At 36.9% G+C, this 14,786-nt stretch overlaps 1 protein-coding gene across 3 annotated transcripts in view; it reads left to right on the forward strand.

The window, feature by feature from the left end:
* The window catches only part of MTUS1 (microtubule associated scaffold protein 1), a 121,887-nt gene that overhangs the window by 45,208 nt on the left and 61,893 nt on the right, over positions 1 to 14,786 (forward strand). For 2 of the 3 annotated variants that reach the window (XM_071432282.1, XM_071432281.1), the window contains exons 4-7: positions 4,683 to 4,865; positions 8,624 to 8,755; positions 10,608 to 10,697; positions 11,947 to 11,994. In XM_071432282.1, coding sequence (XP_071288383.1) covers positions 4,683 to 4,865; positions 8,624 to 8,755; positions 10,608 to 10,697; positions 11,947 to 11,994 — 453 coding nt within the window. Of the gene's footprint in view, positions 1 to 4,682; positions 4,866 to 6,156; positions 6,427 to 8,623; positions 8,756 to 10,607; positions 10,698 to 11,946; positions 11,995 to 14,786 lie in introns of those variants that run through there. The other variant, XM_071432283.1, reaches the window with a different exon arrangement.

Raw genomic sequence — 14,786 nt, forward strand, 5'->3', positions numbered from 1 at the left:
TTATAATGCAAGGGGTTGAAAGGAAGATGGGGAAGGGAGAAGTCTCTGATTGTGGAAGGGTTTAACCAGGAGGAAATCTGCCACATTTCAAAACTGGACCTAGGAAGGGGAAAAAGTGAAATTGAACAGTAGGCAAACACGAGACACTACTCTTCCTCTCGCTTCCTCTAACTGAAAGCACCCCAGTCACTCTTCTGATGGTAGGATCATTTGAGGGAAGAAAAAGGGTTGTTTTTGTTGTTGGTAACTGCTTATAAATGCTCTGTAGTAGTGATGATCCGTTCTCCAGTTTTAGTCCAAGAATGTTTAGCTGAGGGGGGAAGAACATGTGAACACCTACCTGCATGGCTGCTGACACTCTAGTTAGATTTTTGGCACTAGCTTACTGCTGGTTCCTTGCTACCTGTCTGAGGGTTGTAGGGGAAAGGGAAGAATGCTGTCCAAGTCTGTATCAATGGAGAATTGAATCTTGCCATAGCATATAAACTGTTCTCTGACCAGCTGTTACCTGTTAAACTAGTAAATGTCTCTCCTGTAAATATTTTAAGACCCAGAAATAACTTGAAATTCCCCGCTTTTGTCCACATTTATGTTGAACATTTGAGCATTCATAGCAACATAATGTAACTGTGTCCTGCCTTTTTGGTAATTTTGGTAGTAATTTGAGACTTTAAAAGGGAGACATAATTAGAAAGACATTACCTCAGAATTACAAAACATACTGTAAGCAGTCTTCCTTCCTTGAAGGAACACTGATACATGTATAGCATAATAGATAGTATAGTTAATAATGCTGAGTGGCTAATCAGGCAAACTGGGGAGCTTGCAGCCATCAGAAAACTGTTAGTATTGCTACTGCTTCACACTGTTTAAAATGGCAAGCATAGGCACTCTTACATGTATGGCAAGATCGGTCTGCTGGAAACAATACCAAAGTCCAGTTTATTTTTCCATTATTTACTTGTACTTTTCAGTAGATGCCAAAAAAAGCTTGTTTTCTTGGAGGTTTACTCCCAAGGTGCATTATCAAGACCTTGTACTGTAGGCTTAGACAGGACTTTTTTACCAGCTAAGAAGTTTAGCATTTTTAAAACAGAGCCCTTTGGATTTTTAAACTCACAGGGAAAATCAGAAATGCATTAAACAAAAATCCAAAATTCAACATTTCCAAGAGGTTGGGCATTGAAGGGCTGAAACAACTATTAGTGTTAGCTTTAGGCTTAAACAAAAGCAGCCACAGCAAACAGTATCCTTCAGAAAACTCCTTTTGCACTTAGTGTGCTCAAAATTCATGTTTGGAAAAGGCTTCCAACCACTCATTTCCAGGTACCATGTAGCTCAGTGAATGCCAATTGCTCAGTGTTCAGCTCTAGATGTAAAATGTGTTGATGTGTTTTGAAATGGTGGACATGAAATTTCAGAATTTGTGAATATGTATGTATTTGGCTTTAAGTCTGCCTCATGTCAACATTCTGTCATTGTGTGGTTTTTTAGGCTCCAGTGCTATTTAAAGGAAGCCTTAACTTTTTCTTGACAATAACCACCTATGATGGATTGATATGAAAGGATGATTATTTGAGTAAGGATATGAAAGCTGACTTCAGAGCTTCTTGAAGAATGAGCTTTGTTCTTTGCTGATTTCCATTCCAATACAAGAGAGACTTTAATATAGTTCAAGTAACATGGTTGTTGCATGGAGACTTTTTTCTAAAGAATTGCCAACTCATTAGTTCACTGTAGAGGAATGCAGTATTGCTGGTATCCCACTTCAGTGACTAGATTAAATAACTGATGAAAGCCTGTTACTTTGATGCTGCTGCTTGTTTTGTTTATAATAATGGTTGACTAAATATCCTGCTTTTATGCTCATTTCCAATACTTTTGTTTGTATTCCATATCTTCCTGCTTCTGTCTTCAAAACCTTTGCATTTAATTCTGTGTAACTCCTTTCTTAGGGAATGGTACTTATTAAAAAACTTTTAAAACCATTAGTTGAAGTAATGCCTAGAGTAGTTTCTTAATAATCTTTTGTCATTTCTTAAATTCTCCCTCGAGCTGGGCTTTTGAAAAATGCATTTGAGTGCTTGAGTAATTACTTTAATAGAAGCATTATAGGAAAGTATCAAGCAGCAGAAAAGCTAAGAGAAAAGGTGATCTGCTTGGGAAAGGTTTGACATGCTTTTGAAACTGGACGTGGTAGAGATTGCTGTGCTCACTGGATGGGTTTGCGCTCAGAGCACTGCCACACTGCAGCCTCTGCAGAGAAGTTGGGCTTGCTGCAGATAATGTATAGAGAACATGCTGTACTAGACAAGACTCACATTTTCCCATGCTTACTTTGATTCCTCTTGAGTGAAAATCACTGTGAAGAAAACAGGATTTTGTTCCGGTATGTTTTGGAATGGATGAATGAGTCCAGCACAATGGCAATCAAACATGTTACCTTCACCTTTAAGTAATCAAATACAGCTGATAAAATGCATTTGTTCCTCTAGCTCCCTTTTGTAATGTAGAACATTAACTCACTGGGTTATGAGTGAGTCATACAAACTTTAAACACAGTGTTTGCACAGTGACACTTCTTTCTGTTTGTTTTTTGGGGGAGTTGTTTGGGTTTGTACCTTGTTTTGCTGGGAGGGTATTTACAAAAGGAATTCTGACTGGTTTGGATTAGTTATTTTCCTGGTATGTTGACTCATTAATGAGAAAAAATTTTAGAAAACATTGTGGGAAGCTTTATAAAGCTGTCAGGTTTGTTCTATGACATGCAAATGGGACAGAAACTTTTTTGGTCAAACACATAAATTTGTTTCTGTTATGTTGTCTGGAGTGCTGTTTCAGAGGTGTTTTTAAAAAGTGTGAATTTATGGTGTTCTCATAGCACAACAAAGCTTGTATGCTCTTTAGCATGTTCCATATATTCAATTGTCCCTTTCAATAATTTCCAAAAAATTCTAAAATACGGCTGATAATTTTGTCTCAGAGGGTTAATACCAAGCTACAGTAAAGCTATGTACAGAATCAGAGTTCTGCATAATTAGTGACAGGTAGTAATAGTGTTCCTGTGAAGAGACATCTGATGCAAAGCTTGTTTAATTGCTCATTGAAGTTTGTGTGTTATATTCTGTGACCAGTAGTATGTAATAGGCTAATGCAGGTTTAGTATATATTATGAGGCTTCTCTTTTGTTTCTGAATTGATCTGAACTGAGGGAAGTAGCTTGGACATACTTTCATTTACCAATCCTGTTCCTGGTTTTGTCTACTTGATACAGGATGTTTTGAGGCAAGTTACCTAATCCTGTCACACCACCTACTGTTGAAAGGCAGACATTGGGCATGTTTTTATTTTCTAAAATTTAATCCAATCCCCTTAATGTCATGATTTCCTGGGTTTGGTGCAAATTGCAGGTTTCTTGGTCATTAGTATTTAGGAGTAAAAATCGTGTAGTAAAGCTAGTGTTGCTTAAAGTGAAATTACTGGCTAATTTTGTCATATTTCAGCAGTCTTCTAGCTTAAGCAAAATTGAAATGTTGTTTAGTGACAAGAAGTAATGGAAGGGTATTCCCTTTAAATAGAAATTTGATTGTTCTATGTAAATTCTTAGACACTGTAGTTGCTTCTTTTCCTTTAAGATAAACTGTCAGCTTTGAAAATGGCAGTGGCATAAGAAATCAACATATTGTAGATACATTTTTTAGAAAATATTTTGTTATAAGAAAAACTAAGTTTGTCTTCTCTGTTTTTCCACAAAAATGAAAAACTTTTATCCATATTCAGAAAGCTGATACTAAGATCTTGATACTGGGGCTGGCAGGAATAAACTCAGAGCTGGCAAGAGAAGTCTGTGTGTGTATAACTTCTCTGGGCCATTGAAATTTTAATCTGCGTGCCCGCTTCTCAGGAAATAAACTAGAAGCTTAATTTGTCTAAACTCAGATTTTCTTGTGGAAAGTGTATTTGCTTTGTTAGTAATGCAAGAGTAAGCTCCTCCTACACCTATCTCTTATGTAGGTGCTTTTCCTGTTTGATTAACTTAGCTGTTGGGTGCTGGTATTCAACAAGCTCAAATGAAAACTGGACTTAATGCAAAAATGTTTCTGCACCAACTGGCATTAAGAACTTGTTTTTGGAAGTGCTGTTAAAGTAGTTCTGTAGAACTACTCAGTTTTCAGGATATGTATTATATGAGTACAAAGCAATTTGATACTCTCATGCTAATTCCTTGAAAGGGTTTTATCTTTTTGAGATAATAGATAATTATCTGGCCAAGGGGAGTGGGGTTGTGGATCTATTTTGGGGAGGAATAAACAGAAGAATCCTTTCTTAGACTGTCTTTGAAATGGAGGTTATATTTTTGTGGGATTGCCAGTACAGGAAACCATAATGTGAGGTGGGAAAATACAAAGAAGACTTTTTTAATATATGCAGATGTCTGCACTGAAGGCAAATCTATTAAGCTCTTGACTTGTTTCTAAGGCTTTAAGTCGTTGGAACTGTTTTTATGCATTTACAGCACTTTTTACCATGCCAAAAAGAAGTAGATTAAGCCATTTTATATGGATTTTTACTGTGTAAATATTTTTATTTGTAGGCATACACTTAAAAGAAGCAATCATTTAAGTTTCTTTCCTACTCCTTTTGTTCTTATTTCTCCCTCCTCTTTCCTCCCTAATTGACAGGTGTAGGATCTTTGCCAGGAGAGAGGCATGCCTCAGTGAAAAATTCTCCAGCCTCATGGACTAGCTTTGGTAAATCCCTTGCCAAATCCAAAGTGCCTGTGAAAAGATCAGTGCTTGAGAGAACACCTAGCCTCTCATCAGTCAGCAGTGCTCAGAGTGAGCAAAGTCTTTTCAGCACTAATTGTAAGTATATGTGAGGGTTATGGGTTTTAACTGATTGATAGCCAACATCAACTGTTTGTTGGTAAAAATCCTCTTGGAAGGGAGTGAAGGGAGTCCTGTCTGACAAGTACCTGAGTGAATTCTGATTGTACTACTTATTAGTTCTAGGTCTTACTCTTTTTGCCTCTTTACTTAAAACTTTCCTTTTTGAGACATACTGTCAGAAAGAGCTTTGAGCCCTGGATTTTGGGTTGATGAGTAGAGATTTTAGTATAACTGCTCTTCCATTCTGAAACACTACATAATCAGCATGTCTTTTTAAGCGCCTAGTGTTTACATGTAGTGTAATATGTCTGAACAGAATGGTTTACTTGTCAAAATATTTGGAACAGTGTGTTACAGGTTTTCCGATGCTAAATGTTTTCTTGAACCAGTTTATATCTGCTTTCAGCGTTTTAGGACAAAATATGTAGATCAAATTTCAGGCACATAAGTGAAACTTTTTTTAGAAGATGAATCTTTGTATGGGTAGACTTCTGTAATTTCTAAGATAGCTGTAAACATTGGTGTATGACCTAACCAAATCAATCTTGATTAAAATTAGTGAGAATAATACCAGGATTTGCTTTGATTTGAAGTTCTACAGCACTTCTTAGGAGTTCTGAGGGGGAAAAAATATTAAGAAAATATCATGCAAGTGACTATCAGACATATTAGTATTCCCAGCTATGCATATTTAAATAAATACATTCAAATATTCTGCTAGTATTGTATCACCTGTTATATCTTGAAGACTAGGCAAAGACCTTATATTTGTGCCAGATGTCACTTAAATCTGTCTTCAATGGACTGAAAAAGAGAGCTGTGATTTAGCACACGTCTGTGGTTTATATATGCGCATATGCATGCACACATAACAACATTTTCTCCTATTCTTCTCCCCCCTCCCCCCCCACCTCATACTGCCTTCATTAAACTAAACCTCACATATTCCTCTAATGAATAAGAATATGTGTAATAAAATATGCATGTGCATCTTGCTCTGTAATGGGATCAGTTCTGATACTGTGACAGCCATGTTGACTTTTGCTGTTCAGGTTTAGAACTGTATCTTGCTAAGTTGCTAAGCAGCTTTGTCCTCTTAGTTTTGCTCCCTCGTGTAACAAAGGAAGGGGTCAGCGCTTCATAACAAAGGAGTGTATTCAGATTAAGTATCCAAACAGATGACTCCTTATTTAGCCTGATTTGCTAGCTGCTGTAATCTGTTTTGTCCACTGCCTTCAAGCTTACAATTTTTTCCACTCCGATTCACGAAGACCAAGCAAGAGCAATATGAGAGGCTGAACATGGCTGCAGTCTCATAGACTTTAAGCTCGCTTAGATCTTTTTTAAATGACTATACCAGGAGGACTCCGCAGTTGCACAGAAACTAATTTTTCTCCTGTTATTTTCTTCAATTCTACACTAACACCACCGACTGACTCAGGAAGCCACTATGATATTACCTTACTGACACTGCTGGTAGTGGGGTCTTACAGCTTTTGTATTGTTCCTTTGTTAGCCACGTTTACTGGGAAGAGAAGTAGGTTGTATTCCTTTTATTTCTATTCTAAAGCATGTATTTTGTTTTGTGGAGGTTGGTAAATATATGCAATGTTTTGATCTGCTGATTTTCTGTGATATTATTTTTCTTTAAGGAATTTTTTACACTTGATGAGAATTATTTATATCTAATAGTAAGGTTTTGTGAGTATAATGACTTAAGATTATGTGTAATTCATATGTTAATGAAATTTAACTTTGAATCAAATTGGAAAGAACTAAGGAATTTTCTTTGTATTCTAATGCTAAGTACAGTGCTGTTCTTGTTTTCTATTCCTGCATTTAGTCTACTATGTAATAATTTCAGAAAAAAAATTTTTAAGCTTAAGTGTTTTCATTAGATTGGTGGGACACACAAAGATCAGAATGGGAGGCTTATGCTGTGTGTTTCATGAAATGTATGACAAACTACTGTGGTCCTGTCAACAATATTAAATCAAAAACGTGCTTGGCTTGTTTGGAGTTTGTCTTCTGTTAGCAGAGAAAAAAAATGGCAAGCTGCTGCTTTATCAGCTCAGCCCTTTGTTACGGGATGTCCTTGGATTGGTAATTCCATGTGGCAGCATTAGCCTTGTTGTTTTTTTTGTCTAATGAGCACTTGAACTTTATGATTCTTTTCTCTAAAATGACTTCTTATTTGAGAAGCTCAAAAATCACAAGGTTTGAAATGCTGTTGTTAATAAAAACATATTTTGTATGCAGTCAGTTTGAGCATTGAAAACCAAACTTTTTTTAACATTAATTTCAGTTTTAGTGCTGAGCTGAAAATGCTATTCTTTTGAACATACCAAAATGTTTCACTCTGAGGTTAAGAAAAAAGATTCCAGATTTTAATTGCATTAGAATAATTGTATATTTAGTAAATAGTGTTTCAAAAGTTAAAAAGCTGATCCTAGCAGTTGACCTGCATCTGCCATTTTTGTACAGCCAATACTTCATTAAAATTCTTCTAATGAGTTGAGTTTTCAGATCTTTACTGGGCTAAGATAATTTCATACCTGTCCATCTTTATTCAGGATTGCAATAGCTGCTCTGAATTTGAATCCAAAAGTGATCCAACTCTGTAAACCTGGGAGGTTTTTGTGGGGTCATTTTGGTTTTTTTTAATTCTTGCACACAGCCTGGTTAGCTGACTCTGGAGTTTTAATAGGACAGAACAGTTCCCTAACTAGTCCTGCACCAGAAGGCTGCTCACACACGCAAAGCCGTACAACCATGGTATGCTGCTGATTGAGAAGAGGAAGTAGCACACTAGTTTGCAGGCAATTCTTAACTCCTTGCAGTGAACTCTGAGCAAACATCCTTAATTTAGTGATTCACAAACACAGTTAAGGACTGCTTCACGCCTTGTGCTTTACTAAAACAAATTTGTTTTAATTATATAATGTTGATCAGGGTCAGGTTCCCACACAATAACTGTGTTGCTGATGTGTTATGCAAATTGCTCCTCATGCATAGATTTTTTTTGGCAAATACTTAGCATTTGTGTTTTTAGAGAGGCTCCAACTTCCTTTTTTTAAAAAAAAGTCAATGGCTTCAGTTGCATCTGTTTGTTAAAGGGAAATCCTCTTTCTGTGGTAGAAAATACTTAGTGGCCAATTGCATCTTTTTGAAGTAGTTAACTTACATGGTTTATACTAGTCTGTTTAAAGACAATAAAATGATCTCAAGACTGCATGCTCCATCTTTTGATGAACAATATCAGACATGTAGTTCACATTGCCTTTAAAAAAACCCAGTCTCATTAAAGCACTTATCTGAGGCAAACCTGGTAATAGATGATAAAAGCTTCCCCCTCCCCCACCCTTTTGTTTTTCAGTGACTAGAGAGAAAAGCTGTGACAAACAATTCCACAATGACTTAAATTTTTTTGTCTCTGGCAAATGCCATGTGAATTCTTACTCTTTAACGTGTTAGTATACATAATTTTTTTGTGTCCAAAGCAAAGTCTACTCAATCTGTACTTTAGAAATATTTTCGGTTTTTTTCCTAGAGAACAGAAACAGTGTTGCCCAAAATTTCATTTTTTGTTTTTCAAGGAAAAGTTTCTCTTGTGACCATAAACTCAAACCTCTTTCAAGGTTGTTTAGTCTCTGGTAAAACTGACTTGTTTTATGATTTAATTTTCTGTAAACTATATATGCCTAGAGCAAATCCTTTGTGATTCTGTTTTGCAGCTGCAAGTGCCACAGTCATCAGGAATGGAGAATGGCCTTCAAAACCAGCCTGCCAGAATGGCACTTCAGGGTCTGTCCCTTTGAAAGCACTACCAAGACCTAGACTGCACTCGTTGAGGTCAACTCCAAAAGGTATATGAGTCTGTTTGTAGACAGAGGAGGTAAAATCACATCAGTGGTGCTTCAAGTGTTGTAACACTTCATAGGAAGGCTGAAATATTCTTTGTATTGACATAATTAATTGATGGAGGTATTTCAGGGAAATGAAGAGGTGTATGCCATGGTACAGCTCAGGTTTGCATGGTAAAGGGACTAAATGCATCTTGCTACATGGCAGGTGTCATTGCGTGGGGTTTGTGTTGTTTTAAAGAGTTTACCACTGCTGGTAATCTGCAGAACAGACACACCTGAATTTATCCTGAGTGTTTGGTTGTTCTTGTCTTTATGCAGACTTTGTATTATCTTCACCCGTTTCAGGACCGTCAGGGTCTTGGGGAATGGGGATATATTTTTGAATAAGATATTGTTAAAATGTATCTTCTTCTGTAGATCAGTGACACTGTCCCATCTTTTGAAGGGAAGAGTTACAGAAACTTAGATGTTCATGTTGCTTTTTCTTGATATTCTTCTTGGGCTGAATTAGAAGATTTAATGGAGACGAGACAATTACTTGTGTTTTATCACCTTGTGCTAAAAGAAATATTACTTGTACTTCCCAACTTTGTATTAAGCATTGTTCAGGTTCCTATTTTGGTTCGAGCTAGGAACTCTTGATTGGCCAACAGTGCAACTTCCACTCAGGCCACAAACAGCGGTTGACAAGTCATTCTCTGACCAAAATTAAAGACATAAGGGGAGCAGATAAACAAGCTTGCTGTGTCTCTTTCCTAAGTCCTAGCTGTAATCAGCTTGTTTCTGACCATCTTTGTGGTGAACTCGTTATTGTAATTGGATAAAACCTAATTAAATGCTGTACTCCTGCATTAGACTTAAATTTTAAGCTGGTATCTGACATAATGGAGAATGAATAAGAGATGCCAGCCAAATATCTCGCTGTAATGACATGCTTTAAAACAGTAAACAGTGAAAAGAAACAGAATTGGCCACAAATTATAAGTCACTTTGAAACAAACACGAATCATATGGCTTTCTGACAGGCTGATGCTTTCTGTTGGGGTCCAGCACATGCAGCCCAGCTATGCATAGCTCATCATCTTCAGTGACCTGGCAGTGTGTCTTGAGCACCTGCAGGAGCAGTGTGGCCAAAGGAAGCTGGTATTCCCCTTCAGATCAGCATTACCTGGACTCTGGTGTTGTGTTTTGGGTTCTTTCCAGACCCAGTGGATGCTTAAGAAGATGGGTGGGGTCTCTGTCCAGTGAGAAGAGGTTGAGGGAGTTGAGCCTGTGCAGTTAGTAACTTGAAAAGGACAGCTATAAAGGTCATGCTGCCAAACTCTTCTCAGTAGCACCAGATCATGCAGCAATCAGAAGTGCTTGCAAATTGTAGAGTGGGAGATGCATCCTTGCCCAGTGGTGCTGTAGAACCACCCTTCCAGGAGGTTTGCAAGGCCCATCTAGACAAAAGCATGGTCAGCTGATCTCATCTTAATGGTGACCCTGCTCTGAATGGGAGTGTTGCTATCTGCCCTCTGGAGGTCTCTTTCAGCCAGTGTTTCCTTAGCTGCATTGTATTTGCTGCTGTTTTGAGACTTCAGTAACTTGATCTTAGTGCTAAAAGGAAATCCTTACTAATGTTTTCTCCTGCTTAGAAGGCTTTTTAAATTATCTTTTTATTTCCTCCAAGGTGAGTTCTGGCAGAGCAGAGCTAAGTTTAAATACAGCCTAAACAGTCTAGGTTTCTCTTTTTGAGTTTGAATAGATTTGTTCATCTTGTACTTAAATGTGAAAATGTAAGATATGTCTTTAATTACTTTAAAATTTTAAATATTTCTACTTTAAAGTTAATCTGAGCTTTTACTTTTAGGAGCCAAGGCCAGGTCTGCTTCACTGAACCAGTGCACACCAAAATCATCTGGGCCTCTACACTTAGCAAGGAAAGTTGGTGAGACTAGAGGTAATCAGCTGTTGGGTAGTCAATTTTTCACTTTTTCTTGGATCTCTCTGGCTTGAGGAGGAGCAGCTATGTTTATGATTTCAGAATAATTGGGATAGTTGACTCATTTTCTTTGCAGTTCACCAGACTGGACACTGGCTCTGCAAGGTTCTGTTCCTTACCTATTTGCTTTAGAGATATTCATTGTCTACTACTGTCTGCTTGAAACTTGCATCCCATAAGGACTAAAAATACAGCACAATTAATCTGTGTGTTAAATGATGTTCTGTCACCTGATTATAAGGTTGCATGCTTGCAAGACACAGTGTAGACTGGATTTTGCCAAGTTTGTGTTTAATTTAAGCAAGATTCTTGCAACAGCATGCTGATCAGCCCTGGCTGCTGAGGATATTTACTCCACTTTATGTTTCTGTATCAGATGTTTTTTTTACCTTTAACTTTGAATTAAAATTAGTTATTTCTGCTAGAGTGAATCAAAAGAACAGATAAAAACCTTAGGACAAGGTTTGTAAGACCAAATTTTCAGTTTGGGAGCAAAGCTCTATTTGAAAGGCTGAGGTGGGGGGAAACAAGTACAGTGGTGATACCAGGCAGCTTGTTTCCTGAGGAAACCTGTGCCATAGGATCCACACTATTCCTAAAGCCTGCAGAAAGGTGTTGTCAAAAGAGCTTTTATGAACTTCTGCACATGACTTTTGCACTTACACCTAGCAGTCCAAAAGATTGCTTTCATTCAATATCCTTCAAAATAATAAAGTTTGTAGGTCAATTTTCACGTAACTTTTAAGTAATACAGTAAGGGTGGGGTAACTTTCTCAGTGCTGTCATTTATGTCTAACTTGATTGTTAGCACATTTGAGAATGTTGGTAATTTATTGCTGTTCTATGCAAATAACATAACTGTAGCATACAGAAGGAAAAAAAATGCTCTAATACCAGTATAGACAATAGTTTTTCGTTTTCTGCGGTCCTCTTTGAATGAGTAAAGTGAAACAGTGCTACCTGACTTAAATGAAATATAGTAATTGTAATGGGATAATTGTAATTGGGAATGCATCCTACATTTCCCAAACAGTTTCTTATAATGCTAAATCTTGCTGTAGATCATGCCATCAGAAGAAAGAAGCTGAAATTGCAAAGTTGGAGGAGCTTATGTGGAAAGAATCTTGAATCTTAAAAAAAGGCAGCCCTACTGCCCCTTACTGGCTTGAAGTATAATTTTTTGGTTTTGTTTGTTTCCTTTCTGAAGGTACTCCTGGAAGAAATGCACACCAAAGCCTATCTTGTTTGGGTCCTGGTGAGTTTTCTGAGTGCATTTTATATTTTCTGTGGTGCAACTCAAATTAAGTTTATACATTATATTAGTGTGTTGTTTTTTTTTTCTGGAAAGAACAGATGCATAATGGATAATTCTGTAAACTATCACTGACTCTAATTTCAAGGAATATGGAAAAAAAGCCTATTTTCCTGGGTTTTGTCTCCTTCCTGTCTTCTGGCTACCCAGCTTAGGCTATACAGTCTGTTCTGTTTCTTCTGTTTCCAGTGAAATCTAAGGAGGTTTAAACAGTATGCAAAAAAAAAAAAGAAAAAGGAAATTAAATTTGGATGTATTTTTTACTTTTTAGCCAAAGTAAGTACTGAATGAACCTGTGTGTTGCAGCATTAAAAAAACCCCAAAACCAAACAAATAGAAGAATCCCACATAACCTTACATTTCTGGTATGTTCATTGTAGATCACCTGTCGGTGTGAGCTGCCTTTGTGTATCACTGTAGGCTATGTTTGTGTAAGAAGTTGAAGTTATCAGAGCATGTTGATGTGAGTGTCTGCTCATGTGGCAGAGGGACAAATCGCAGCTGATTAAATGGCAGATGGCGTTTCAAAATCTGGCAGAGTTTTAAGGACTTCATATTGGGTTTGTTTTTGGTGTTTGCGCCAGTCAGGACACCTGGTGCCAATTTCTGTCTGCCAAGAGACTGAAAAGTCTTCAGATGATGCTTCTACTTGCAGCAGTTTCCAGGTCTTTTCAAGAGAGTTGGCAGTCTAAATTAGCTTCCCGAGAATCAGTGTGTGTTTGTTGAATTAAAAGCTACTTGTAATTAATTACTCATTGAAAAGCCCTTTTTGAAAGAGACTGAAGATCACCGGAAAGCCCTGTGTCCCCTGAGTGAATAGCAGATGTCTTTCTGAAAGAGGGGCTGTAGCCAAGCAGATGTTGTAAGTTTGAGTCTGAAATTACTGGGCAAATCAGTTCTGACCTGTAACTCTGGAACTGTGGCAGTATTTTTTACATTTCCTGTAGTCATAACATGCATTTAATACTTTTGTCTTTTCCTCTCTTGGGTGTCAAATATATTCATATTAATTGTGGCTGAGTACTTCAATATCTTCTGTTAAGAGTCAGGGCTTCTGTCAGACTTTGCCCAAAGTTTGCTCTGTTTGTTGCTTTTAATGATATTTGACTGAACTAATGTTAGTTTAGGTAAAGCCTGACACTGAGTTTCAAGAGCTCAAACACTCAAACCTAGTCTGTTGTATAAGGACGTAGGGCATGATTAAGCTAGCAACATTCATCAGCTCAATTGAGGAAACTCCTAATAAGCAATAAAATCCGTGTCTGGACTAGAAACTAGAAAAGTAAATTTCTCTTACCCTTGCTTACAGTAGTCTCAAAATATAACTTTATTTCCCTCAAAATTCAATGTGCCCTTTCTTTCTGCTTTTCAGAAAGTGTTCTCTCCCCTTTTTACTGGTTTAGTAGACTTTTGCTTATGATTCATCTTTTCTGACCTAAAGAAAAGTGTAGCTACATAACTTTGAAGTGTTGGATTTGAAAAACACAGCCAAACTCCAAATTGACAGTAATACTTAGCAATATTTTAATAAATTCTCTTTACTCATACTTATGCCTATAAAATGGCGGTATTTCAGTTTGTTTTAACAAACCTGAATTGCTTACTGTACTGAATCAGTTTCCAAAACTGGAGATGTTAGACATTCAGCTTAATACATTTCTAATTTGTACAGAGAATTAGTATAATATCCCATTTATGAATGCAGAGCTGTCTGGTGGAGTATTTTGCACTTTTAAGAGGCTTTTTTCCATCCTTACAGTTGCAGATAGTTCTTACAGAATAAAAATACTGTGTGACTGCTTGGATATTCTGCAGTACAATGTCTTACATTTTAAGAAAAGACAAATGATCTTTTTTGAAATGAACTGAAATAATGCCAGCCAGTACCATGTAGAATGAGGCCCAGTATCTTCTTTTTTTTTTTTTTCTTTTGGCTTTGATATTACAGTGAAGCTTTGTTCTAATGACTACAGCTAGTATAAAGCTTTTGTTCTTTTATTTCAGTGCCGTAGTTAAGTCTACAGTTTTTAGCCTTATCCAGTCAGAAGTTCCAACGTCACTTCTATTTCCCACCCATGTGCCCAGGACTAATTTGTTACAGCAGAATTCTGGTAATTTATTAACTCTTAACCAAGAGTTAAAATATTAACTCTTAATATCAGAATTCTGATATTAAGGTATAAGTAAGTGTCTAGCTCAGTTGTTCATGCTGCCTTTCACATTTCTTCACGGATGAAAAAATAGCAGGTTTTTCTAGATACACTTCTGTTCCCTTAATGTTGGTGGTGTTTCTCCATTTTCCATTCATTTACAGCAATGATGCACAGCCAGAGTCTGCTTGATGAAGCAAGCAACAACATACTGTTAGTGTGCCTGTAAAACTGGACAGACTTGCCTGTTTGCAACAGTTTGTTTCTTGTTTGTGTTAAAACATTCACAAGGCTTCTTTTTCTGAATTCTGTATTTTTCATGGGTGATGTTCAGTGCATTAGATAAATTCTACAAGTTCTATGGTGTATTTCTTCAGCACTGGCTTTAAAGCTAAGGCAGAATTAAGTTCTTGGGAATGTTTTATTATACTTCTTAACTTTCTAACTTCAAGTAATGATGTTTATGTGCACTTGCTGTAATGTCTTAAGGTAAATATGAATAAAAATGTTGTCTCTTATGAGATGGAATTTTGAACTATATGCAAAACTGCCTCTAAAAATGCATAAAGTAAGTGCTGTTTCCTT

Source organism: Agelaius tricolor, unplaced genomic scaffold (assembly GCF_023055355.1).
Source record: "Agelaius tricolor isolate 1412-34295 unplaced genomic scaffold, bAgeTri1.0.p SCAF_8, whole genome shotgun sequence".
NCBI lineage: Eukaryota > Metazoa > Chordata > Aves > Passeriformes > Icteridae > Agelaius > Agelaius tricolor.